This window comes from Osmerus mordax, chromosome 2, assembly GCF_038355195.1.
Source record: "Osmerus mordax isolate fOsmMor3 chromosome 2, fOsmMor3.pri, whole genome shotgun sequence".
In the NCBI taxonomy this organism is placed as follows: Eukaryota; Metazoa; Chordata; class Actinopteri; order Osmeriformes; family Osmeridae; genus Osmerus; species Osmerus mordax.
The window spans coordinates 1,063,338-1,075,556 of NC_090051.1; the positions used below are offsets into that span (position 1 = coordinate 1,063,338).

The 12,219-nt window shown below is 45.7% G+C and overlaps 1 protein-coding gene across 4 annotated transcripts in view; it reads right to left on the reverse strand.

Annotated features, from left to right (window-relative positions):
* Window positions 1-1,923: 1,923 nt before the first annotated feature.
* The window catches only part of LOC136932719 (RNA-binding motif, single-stranded-interacting protein 1), a 31,012-nt gene continuing 20,716 nt past the window's right edge, over window positions 1,924-12,219 (reverse strand). For 2 of the 4 annotated variants that reach the window (XM_067227962.1, XM_067227971.1), the window contains exons 5-14: window positions 8,299-8,456; window positions 7,469-7,548; window positions 6,429-6,544; window positions 5,554-5,603; window positions 5,375-5,462; window positions 4,989-5,039; window positions 3,738-3,803; window positions 3,373-3,453; window positions 3,126-3,204; window positions 1,924-2,873 (exon numbers count right to left, since the gene is read on the reverse strand). In XM_067227962.1, coding sequence (XP_067084063.1) covers window positions 3,133-3,204; window positions 3,373-3,453; window positions 3,738-3,803; window positions 4,989-5,039; window positions 5,375-5,462; window positions 5,554-5,603; window positions 6,429-6,544; window positions 7,469-7,548; window positions 8,299-8,456 — 762 coding nt within the window. In that variant the 3' untranslated portion in view covers window positions 1,924-2,873; window positions 3,126-3,132. Of the gene's footprint in view, window positions 2,874-3,125; window positions 3,205-3,372; window positions 3,454-3,737; window positions 3,849-4,988; window positions 5,040-5,374; window positions 5,463-5,553; window positions 5,604-6,428; window positions 6,545-7,468; window positions 7,549-8,298; window positions 8,457-12,219 lie in introns of all 4 variants that reach the window. The other 2 variants (XM_067227947.1, XM_067227955.1) reach the window with 1 other exon arrangement.

The window sequence follows — 12,219 nt, forward strand, 5'->3', positions numbered from 1 at the left end:
ATTGTTTATTCACTATACTTGCATACAAAAACAAATGGTTTTCATTGGTTTTACTGTAAGTCAACATGTAAATGGTAATAAGACAAGTCATTTGAAGGAGAGTGAATTCCCTCAAATGCTCCTTTAAATGTGACACCTTACTTTCATCTTCTGTGTTCACACAGTAATGTTTTTTTTAACTGTGTGAATATTCACATGCATGGCAACTTGACAAACAGAACATCACACTAAATAGTTCCAATGGAAGTTTTTATTCAAAAAAAAAAAAATCAAAGAAAATGAACAGAAATAAAGCTTAGGTAACAATCTACCGAAAAAACATATTTTTGGCTTTAACAAACGCTACAAAACGAAAATACAGAAGGTTTCCTTAAACTGGACATACAAGTTACCACTGGCAAATGTGTGGCACATGTAAAACAAAATAAAAAATTAACTCTCATATAGATATCTCTATGAAAATCTTTTATTTCTTCAAACGATCTGTACAAAACTTCTCTCTTCATAAATTATTACTTTTCATATAACTTAATGACTGTTCAACACGATGGTTAATTAATGAGCATGTCTCCCTTCGATGCACCTTTCCATCTCTAGCCAGACGTAGTGTGGCATGCGGTTCAGACACTACTAGCAGCATGACCCTCACAAGCACTCAACAGTATAACTTCTCTGTGTCAGCCAGCCCTCACACACATCTCAAGTACAGGCCCCACCGACCTGTACTCTGGAAACGCAGGCCAACCACAGGGGAAATGCTGCAGGTCTGTCTGGACCTGGTTGTTTTAGGAGCACAGATCCAGTGAATACCAGCACTCTCAGCTCTGCTATCGTGTTCCCTCTCTTTTCAACACCTCCATCAGCCTCTGGAATCGATTGTGATGAAAGCAGCAGTTCATCTTTTGAAACTATGAAACTGAATGTCTGAATACAACTCAAAACACGCTCAACGCACAATTGTCCCCATACTGATTTGAATAAAACCTCTTAAAAAAAATGATGTCCGGAAAAAAAAGTATTTAAAAACCACCTGAAAGGAAACAGCTGTATGAGGCCAGCTCCTGAGCGGTGTTTGGTCTGGGAAGACCGGCTGGACCTGCTCACCCGGCCTTACAGAGGAGAAGGAACACTTCGAGGTAGATAACTGGTCAGTCCGACCACCAGGTCTAAACACAGGCTTTCTGGAAGACAAACTTAATCTACTGTGATCCTAAATAATAGTACTTAGCAATAACATTCTCCGTTGCACCATGTAAAACTGATCATTACTGTGTTTTTGTAATTTGATAGTTTTAAAACTGTATTCCTTTCTGGTTCATATTTCTTTACATTGCATTTTTCCAACAGCGATTAAATCCATGTGTGGCACTTGTTATATCCAAGTCTTCCTTCTTGTTTGTCTGTGTCCATACTTGAATAAAACCTACAACAACTGAATGCAAATGTACAAAAAAAGGCACATTCTCCAAACTGAGATCTAGTCTGGAAGAAGAGTCAGTTACATCAGGGGTAGAAAGAAAAATGACGCTATTTGCTTTTACATACTAGCTCACAGTCTTTGGTGAGGTAAACTATGATTGAAAGTGCCAAGCTTGTTTGTTTCCTATGAAAGAGCTAGGTGCAATATAATCTACATATCAATCTCTGTGTTTTTCCTCCCAACTCAAACTCCATAGAACGTTTTCCTATGTCTTAATGGAAGGCTTTGATAGTTTTGCACAATCATAAATCCATGTTCGCCTGTTTGCATTTCAACTGAAAAGTGAAAAAGACACCATGTCAAACTGACAGAGCAACAACAATGTCCCCAAAGACAATACAAAAACAACAACCCCCCCTCCCCCCTCCAACCCCCCCTCCCCCCTCCAACCCCCCCTCCCCCCTCCAACCCCCCCTCCCCCCTCCAACCCCCCCTCCCCCCTCCAATGTTCCTCACCCATGTCTAATCTACAACACCAAGTAATCAAAAAAGGCAAGATTTAAAATGCAATCATTCAGCATAATTTCTACCACATTCAACCAACCAGAGAGACATGTATTATCTTCTGGTGATAGAAACATTACATCCTCTTCAAACCTATCAGAATCAGGAGATCATTTCACTCAAATCTTTTTTTTTCTTTTCTAAATTTTCTACTCGGACTCAGATTTTTTTTCTGAGGGGAAAAAGCAAAAACACATAACACAGCAGATTTAATTTGCTATATCCAATAGAAAGCCCTATTTAGCTGATTTACAAGGCAATAGCTCTCCCTTTCTAGCGCATGGCCAGCCTTGGAGGTTGCCTGTACAGCTACTGTACGGAAATTGTTAAGGCAAATTGTATAAGACAGCAAGATCAATCTAGAGCAGACCACTAAGATAAATCACTTTACAAGAAAAAACACTGAACACTTCACCATAGCAACACGCACACAGCAAGCACAAAACATAATTTTCAAGATGTCTCACTAATAAATCTTCAGATAAAAACTATTTCAATACAAAATAAGAGAAAACTAAATTAAAATCATGAAAATATGAACAGAAGACATCTTTACTATCATGCAGTTAAAACAGGGAGTCACACGATCCACTAGGTTCTTGCATCCATGTGACAATCATTGGTAAAAAATAAACGTTTAGTTTTTCCTTATCAAAATAAAACCTTTTTTTCTTTTTTTTTCTTCTAATCATTCGCATCATTAGATGTAATTAATCATTTGTTTGCACCTCATGGAACTTATACCAAAAATAGTCTAACTTATTCTCATCACAAACATAAGGAAATCATTGCAGAACCTGCAAAATGGTGATAATTCCTTCATGTTTGACCCATCCAAGAAAGACATGATTGTTTTAGCTGTTGTCCCAATCCTCTGCTCAACTCACACCTGAAACCGCCAAACAGAGGGTACATGTAACACACTGTTAATAAGGACACAGTATACGTCCACACATGCCACACATATCATCTAGTAATGAAGTTCTTGATAGTGAAAATGTAGTCAAACATTGCACTACATGTTACATTCCATATCATTTGTTTAGCAGACGCTTTTATCCAAAGCAACGTATTCTGTGAATAGTGCATCAGAAAGTAGCAGATGAGGCCTGTTGTGCAGCAGCAGCAGCAGCAGACCCACCTCTGCGTTACTTGGCCTGCTGGTAGGCGTACTGGGGTTGATCTCCAGATGAATCCCCAGGCTGCTGCCCCCCGTGTTCCTGGAGGAGAGGACAGGTCAGAGTCAGGCTCTCCACACACAGCCATCTAATACTGATGTCACCAAGTCATGTCTAGCTTCTCGTAACCAAAGCTTTTGTTGACAAAGAAAGTCAAGTTACATTCAGTAAGTGAGCAGGCGTTCTAGAGAGCACGTGTCAGCCACTAACCTCCACTGGAAGAGTCGTAGTCTGCAGGTGTGCATACTGGGGAATATACGCTCCTTGCATAGGTGTATTAGCGGCCATAAACTGTACAACAAATGACAGAACTCAATCATTACATATCCATATTTAGTACAAGGACTGATGATATCTCCCAGTAACATACATACTAGTCTTTGACCCAGGGTTTTAAATGGCCGATTATCCATATGTTCTTTCATTTTTTAATGATATGAAATCGTTCGTGTGGAATTGACACATTTTGAACAATAAGTTAAGATTATCCAACCTGATATTCACTCCTGTAAAGTATATCAAGCTCTACTGACGTGTTACATTATGAGTGGTGATGCCCCCCCCCCCCCGCTCACCGCTCCTGCACTTCCCAGGGACAAGTGTCCCATCTGCTGGGTGAGAGGGCTCATCATGGACGTGGGCTGCAGTGACATAGCATGGTCCATAGAGGGCGATATCACCGCTCCCTGGGACAAGAGTGAGAGAGGGTAAGACCGAGGCAGAAGACAGAGAGACAGTCAAGACAGTATTTTCTTTCTCCTGAACAAACAAAGGGTCTAGAATCAGCAGATATAAAAACAACAAGAAGGGAAAGAGAGAAAGAGGACCAGGTTTCCTGTTGAGCCTCTGTCTTATCTAGACCAGACGGGAGGAAAGGGTTTGGACCTAGAATAACACCCTGAGAAAAGCCTCCCTTCCTGAGCTGCGTATCATGAGGACTAGTCCTGTGTTGGGTTACAGGGGGAGAGAGAGAGAGATCAACTGGGCTCAGTGTATCAGACTTCATATCCGTAGCACACTGAAGACTGGCCAGCGTTTCACCAGACCCTGACAATCCATTCTGCTGCTCTGGAACATGCCCGGGGCACTTGGGAGTATTTGAAAGAGCTTCCTTATCAAACAGGCTAATTGAATGTCCTGAAGAACCCCACTCGCTCAAAACCATCTGTTGGAATCATCAAACAGCAGGGGCGTGAGGCTTCACCACATCGCCATGGTGATCTTCATCCTGGAGAGCAAGAGTTCCTGCTCCAAACCCTCCTTTCAACACCATAGCAACCCTTAATCCCACCAGACCCTGTCACACTGTACGTCTGACTACACTGGTGTCCCTTCCTCTCTCTGCCACAGAGAGAAGGGAACAGCTTTATCCTGAGCTGTGCACTTCACTGGAATATGGGCAGACAAAATAGAGAGAGAGAGCGAGAAAGAGGGAGAGAAGGAGTAAGAGAGCGAATGAAAGAGAGACAGAAAGAGAGAGAATATCAGAAAGAGAGAGAAAGATACATTAAAAGAGCAAAAAGAGCGAATGACAGAGAGACACAGAGAGAGAAAGACATATGAAGAAAGAGAGAGACAGAGAGAGACAGAGAATGACAGAGAGAGAGAGAGAGAGAGAGAGAGAGAGAATGACAGAGAGAGAGAGAGAGACAGAGAATGACAGAGAGAGAGAGAGAATGACAGAAAGAGAGAGAGAGAGAGAGAGAGAGAGAGAGAGAGAGAGAATGACAGAGAGAGAGAGAGAGACAGAGAGAGAGAGAGAGAGAGAGAGAGAGAGAGAGAGAGAGAGAGAGAGAGAGAGGATGACAGACGAGTTGGTGACTCACTGGGTGCTGCATGATGTAGGGTTGGTGTGTCACCCAGGAAGGGTTCTGTACCTGGAACATCACAAACACACGCTGTCAACACACACACACACACACACACACAGGCACTCCGCTTCACAGTACTGGTAACCTGGTAACCTGGGCCAAACCCTAGAAAACACACTGTTCAGGTCCCAATGCTATTATTTAGAAATGTGCTTATGTGTGCAAAAATTATAAATACGCATTTATCATGGAGAATTGATTAGATCATTAATTTATTATGACCAGTATGAAATGTACTTGGCTCATACACGTTTGTTCACAAGTTATTTCACTTATCAAGAGTAAACTAAAAAAAGTATATTTTTGGTGAGTACATCCATTCAAATCCATTTAGTGCTCACCTGGTAGGTGGAGACAGGAGAGAGGTAGGGAGACATAGAGGACTGAGCCATCATCCTGTTGGCAATACTATAAGGAGATGGGTAGAACCTGCGTAGGGAGGGAGAGCAGATTACAAAGAGTCCTCCCTACAGCGTGCGGACAGGAAACAGGAAGTGTCCTGGAGGGTGTCATGGCTCACCCGTTCTGCATGGTGGCTGTGGTGGGGTCGTATGTGAGGGTCATCCCAGCCTGAGGGGGCAACACAGCAGGACACATGTGAGATGAGGCCCACTGACCCACAGCCTGGGGTGCCTCCACACACACACACTTTAGCAGCTAGCGCACTAACACACACGCACACACACATTAGCAGCTAGCGCACTAACACACACACACATGCACACATACATTAGCAGCTAGCGCACTAACACACACGCACACACACATTAGCAGCTAGCACACTAACACACACACACACACACATTAGCAGCTAGCGCACTAACACACACACACATTAGCAGCTAGAACACCAAAACACACACACATTAGCAGCTAGCGCACCAAAACACACACACATTAGCAGCTAGCGCACCAACACACACACACACAATAGCAGCTAGCACACAAACACACACACATACACACACACACCCAATAGCAGCTAGCGCTACCATCACACACACACAATTGCAGCTAGCGCATACACAGACACGCACACACAAATGCAGCTAGCACAGTAACGAACACACACACACACACAATAGCAGCTCGCGCACCAACACACACACAATAGCAGCTTGCACACCAACACACACACATTAGTAGCTAGCGCACCACTGACTGGAGCCTGGGGATGCTAAACGCTACAGTACACATCAGCTAGTGGGCCAGGTCAAGCGCTCCACTGATCTCTGTTATCAATGGCTGTTGGGGTGGCTTTGCAAAATGATTTTTGGTTTTTATAGACGGATGATAAAAGTCTGTATCGATTCACAAGTCTCTCCCATTCCAACTGAGTCAGACCCAAGCCCAGCCACCCTCATCCGCATGCTGTCAGAGAGCGGAGAGACTCACCAGTCTGGCGTCTCCATCTCTCACCCAGGGACGGCCGTTCTGCACAAATTTATTCTGGCTTAGCCTCTTTTTCTGCCCGCCATCAGCAAACTTACACAGTAGGGGCTCGGGGGGCGCTGGAGGGAGAGGGAGGAAGAGAGAGAGGGGGGAGAAAGAGAGAGAGAGAGAGAGAGAGAGAGAGGGGGAGAGAGAGAGGGAGAGAGAGAGAGAAAGGGGGGAGAAAGAGAGAGAGGGGGAAGAAAGAGAGAGAGGGGGGAGAAAGAGAGAGAGAGAGGGGGAGAGAGAGGGGGGGGGGGAGGAGGGGAGTTAAAAGGAGTGAGAGAGAGGCAGAGTGTGTGTGAGAGAGAGGATCTTCTCTAACACTATCTATGCATAGTGCTGTCAGCCCTGCTTACTGTCCTGTCACTCCCCTCCCCACCCCTCCCCACCCCACCCCACACCGGCCTGGCCTGGCCTGGGAGAGACCAGCACTGTCAGCCTGGGAACACAGACATCTCATTTGGCAGCTGTGGAGCTGTAATCCTTGGCCTTTCCTAAAGGCGGTATGGCCAACCGAGACTATTTCAGTCTAATAATCCAATTAAAAAGCTTAGAATGGGAAAGAAAGAGAGAGAGAGACAGAGAGAGGGAGAGAGAGGTAGAGATAGAGGGAGGAAGATGTCCTCACAAGACAGCTCTGGGGGTCCGTGGGAGAGCTGGCTGTCTAGGCCTGATCCCTGCTCAGACACACAGGGACACCAGAAGACTGATGACTGCAGCCCAATCACCCAACACTCAACATGTTATGTACAGCTATTCACTCTGAAAGGCAAAGATGCTACAGGGTCATGATTTTCTCAACACTAGGATGTACATTCTTTCTTTTCTACCCAACACCATTTACTCTCTCTCTCTGTCTCTCTCTCTCTCTGTCTCTCTCTCTCTCTCTGTCTCTCTCTCTCTCTCTGTCTCTCTCTCCATGGGTCTATTTTCAGAGCTCATGCATGAGAGCGTGTGTTTTATCTCAAACAGGGAGAGTAATTGACACGTCGCTTTCTTACCAGGGACTCCCGGTGGCGTCTTAATAAACTTGCCGTTGAAGTGAGAGATAACTGCATCACATTTCTCCGGCGACTCCATCCTGAAACACATCGGAGACACATTTAATCGATTCCCGGACGTATTATGCTCAGGCATCACATGGTTTCCAGGAATTAAACACTTTATGCCTGAGGTGAGCAGGAGAACTGGGGCTTTCCTTGACAAATCAATATCATGGAACTTTCATGTACGTCGGTTAGCAGTTTGCTAAAGTGCATTTAAGGTTAATAGTTTATCTGCCTTCACAGAGAAGCTGCATGTAGAGACTTGACCACACACACCTTTCACACACACACCCATACACACCTCACACACACCTCACACACATTCCTATTCATGCAGAGATAAGGCTGCTTTATGAATTGAAGGCCAGGCCTCTCTCTTTCAGGTTCTCCAGTCAAGTGTCTCGTTATGCAAGCATGACGGAAGGAGCCCCATGGAACACTATAATTACACCAGACCCATCATTATGAAACTGTTCTTCAGAAGACACTTAAATACATTAACTCTTCATAATCCCCTGTTATCAACAGCCAGATAGCATTCCCTCACTGCCTCAGAGATACACTGAATTAAATCTAGAGATTAACCGGTAGAATTATCATTATTATTATTATTAGCCCTTCACTCAAATAGACGGTTGTGAGGGCGTGGCCTTGTCAAGAGTCGTGTGAATTATGGAGATTCGACGTGTTTACTTTGTGCTTTACAAGGGCTCAGTTCTCTTTTTAAAGTGGTTCTGAGGCTGATGTTTTTTCCCCGTTTGGCCCCGGCGGTGCGAGGTGCTGACCTGGCGAAGCCCACTCCTCTGCTGCCTCCGTTGGAGTCTCTCAGGACGCGCGTGGAGATGACCTGTCCGAACGGCTTCAGCATGGCCTCCAGCTCCTGCTCATCCATGGACAGCGGCAGGTTGGAGATGTACAGGTTGGTGGGGTCCTGCTCTTGTTGCTGGTGATAAAGACGAGAGCATGCCAGAGTTCGTTGATCATGACACACAGGAACGGTCTTGGAACGCTCCAGAAAACACAAACTATGCTTTCATTCTCGCTGCACGTCCAGGTTGGCCTTGGTTTCAGGAAGGAAGAAGGTATTTTAATACTGTTTTAGACACCATCCCCCCTTCAGCCACTTCCAGCAGCACTTCACAGACAGTTAATCCGCAGAACCATTTCGGCTCCATGAGATCGACCTAGCAGCAGGGAAGGGGTTACATCAGTCCATAATCCCTCCCTGTGTTTCTCTCTTTTCCTAACTTTCACTTTCTTTCTCAATCTCTCTCTCTCTCTCTTTCTATCTCCATCTCTCTCTTTCACTTTCTTTCTCTCTCTGTCTCAACTGTTCTCTCTTTCTGTCTTTCTCTGTCTCTCCCTGTGTGTGTCTCTCTCTCTGTATCTGTCTCTCTCTCCGTCTCTCCCTGTGTGTGTCTCTCTCTCTGTCTGTCTCTCTCTCCCTGTTTGTGTCTCTCTCTCTGTCTGTCTCTCTCTCTGTCTCTCCCTGTGTGTGTGTGTCTCTCTCTCTGTAACTCTCTTTCTCCGTCTCTCCCTGTGTGTGTCTCTCTCTCTGTCCGTCTCTCCCTGTGTGTGTGTGTCTCTCTCTCTGTCTCTCTCTCCGTCTCTCCCTGTTTGTGTCTCTCTCTCTGTCTGTCTCTCTCTCCGTCTCTCCCTGTGTGTGTGTCTCTCTCTCTGTAACTCTCTCTCTCCATCTCTCCCTGTGTGTGTCTCTCTCTCTGTAACTCTCTCCGTCTCTCCCTGTTTGTGTCTCTCTCTCTGTAACTCTCTCTCTCCATCTCTCCCTGTGTGTGTCTCTCTCTCTGTAACTCTCTCTCTCCATCTCTCCCTGTGTGTGTCTCTCTCTCTGTAACTCTCTCTCTCCATCTCTCCCTGTTTGTGTCTCTCTCTCTGTAACTCTCTCTCTCCGTCTCTCCCTGTCTCCGTCTCTCCCTGTCTCTCTCCCTGTCTCTCTCCCTGTCTCTCTCCCTGTCTCTCTTCCTGTCTCTCTTCCTGTCATTCTCTCTTTCTCCTCGTGTCCCTGTGTCCCTGGGGTTTTATCTAAGAACAGGTCACCATGAATAGTGATGAGGAGAGATTTGCATGCAGCCCACGACTGATCTCAGCCTGCATCAGCTGATTCCAGCCTGTATTTCAATAGCATCAGCAGAAACCGAAGACATGGCTCCAGCTCTCCAGGGAGACCACGCTCCTCATTAATATTCATCAACGTCCTGCCGCATTCAGGGCCAGCTACAGGGATGGATTAGATTACCAGAGTAATACGCTGACAGAAAAATCAACATCTTACTATTAGGGGACAAGGAGTAGACCTTCTGCATGGCACCCAGAGAAGGTGTTCAATCAGAGGGATTGGTGTGAGTGGAGAAGGGGGGGGTGTGGAGCCTCACTAAGGCTGTGTGTGTGTGTGTGTGTGTGTGTGTGTGTGGGTGTGTGTGTATGCTGCTCTAATGACTGTGGAGGGGAAGCCAATATGAACACTCCACCCCCCCCCCCACACACACACACTCACACACACAGGCAACGTCACACATCCATACACATAAAATCATAACACACAAACATATTCTTATGAAGCACTGACACACACCTTATATGCACACACACACGCACACACACTAATTATACACAAGGTCACAAAGGTGGCCTTAATGCCTTTCCCTGAAGGCTTACCTCAGAGCATGGAGGTCAAATTATTCATCCTTAAATAGGCTCTAAAATATAATATAAGTCACAGATAAATTGTCAGTTTTGTTTAATAATAATCCACATATTGCATAATGATCGATAAACATATAAAATTAAAGGAAATCTGTGAGAGGAGAGAGAATGACCCTACTCACTGCTGCCTGATTCGGACAGGAATTCCAGAGAAAGATATGGAAGATTAAAATACATTTTGAGAAAGTCATTACCACATATTTGAGCTCTGAGTCATCCAGAATATAACTTCTCTGACAACAAGCCTGCCTCCATCATCATCTGGGAGAAATTAGTGAGGGAGAGAGCGAGAGGGGAGGGGGTTGGGGAGAGAGAGAGAAAGAGAGGAAGAATGAGAGCGAGAGAGCGAGTAAGCGAGAGAAAAAGAGAGAGTACGAGAAGTATAGGGGGAGAGAGGGAGACAGAGAGAGAGAGAGAGACACACAGAGAAAGAGAAATATATATAGAGAGAAAGAGAGACAGAGAGAGACAGAGAGAGAGACAGAGAGAGACAGAGAGAGAGACAGAGAGAGAAAGAGAGAGAGACAGAGAGAGAGAGACAGAGACACAGAGAGAGAGAGAGAGAGAGAGAGAGAGAGAGAGAGAGAGAGAGAGAGACAGAGAGACACAGAGAGAGAGAGAAAGACAGAGAGACACAGAGAAAGAGAGAGAGAGAGACAGAGAGAGAGAGACAGAGACACAGAGGAGAGAGAGAGAGAGAGAGAGAGAGAGAGAGAGAGACAGAGACAGAGACAGAGAGAGAGAGAGAGACCGAGAGACAGAGAGAGAGAGACAGAGAGAGAGAGAGAGAGAGAGAGAGAGAGAGAGAGAGAGAGAGAGAGAGAGAGAGAGAGAGAGAGAGAGAGAGAGAGACCGAGAGAGACCGAGAGAGAGAGAGACAGAGAGAGAGACAGAGAGAGACAGAGAGAGAGAGAGAGAGAGAGAGAGAGAGAGAGAGAGAGAGAGAGAGAGAGAGAGAGAGAGAGAGAGAGAGACAGAGAGAGAGACAGAGAGACAGAGAGAGAGAGAGACAGAGAGAGACCGAGAGAGAGAGAGAGAGAGACCGAGAGAGAGAGAGAGAGAGAGACAGAGAGAGACAGAGAGAGAGACAGAGAGAGACAGAGAGAGAGAGAGAGAGAGAGAGAGAGAGAGAGAGAGAGAGATGGGGAAGAAAACCCCTTCCTGTGCGTGTGGAGCAGCTCTTAAAATCGCAGGGACAGAAATTTGGCAGTGAGATAAGACATCTGTTTGTGCTGTGAATGGGGTCACCAGCCAACCAGTCAGTCATTACGCGTCATGTGACCAGGGCGTGTTTGAAGAGGGTCGGTGAGGCTGATAGAGGGGGAGGTACCGCTCGTCTGGCCCCGGACAGGGGGAGGGGAAGTAAGGGGGGAGGAGAGGGAGAGAGGGCAGGCAGGCAGCCCACACATATGGACTGGAAGTTTGAACCTTCAGGTACCAGAGAGGAAAGACCTCCTCAGATAGTTGATCTGGGAATTCCTTCTTAGTCTCCCAAATCAGACATTCTGATAAATCTAAAGTTTATATCGTGAGAAAGTAGCTTGTGGCCTTTCAGACTTCACCACACACAGGACCAGAACAAGACAAACACATGGCCTTTCAGAGAAAAGCGCGACTATATTGAAATGCTATTTCTTCCGAGAGCAGTTCTATGAAATTACATGTCCAGCTCATTGAACTGTGAGCTCCTGTGATCAGACAGAAGAGTTATTAGCACTTGTGTGGCATTCACTCATTCATTCATTCATCCGAGTGTTCTTTCATTCACTGGAATAACATGCAGTCAACTGTTTCAACAGGAGCTGTGCCTGGCGGTCTTTCCACCCACCTGCCTTTGAAACACACAGAGAGAAGGGCCATTGTGCGGCTCCTGGAGCGAGGAACTCTCCACACTTTCAGGGGAAACGGCCCTTTGTTGGGAAGTCTATTAAAGCCAAACAAGCAGAGGTGAAGCTGAAGGGAAAAGCTCCAACTCTTTTAAC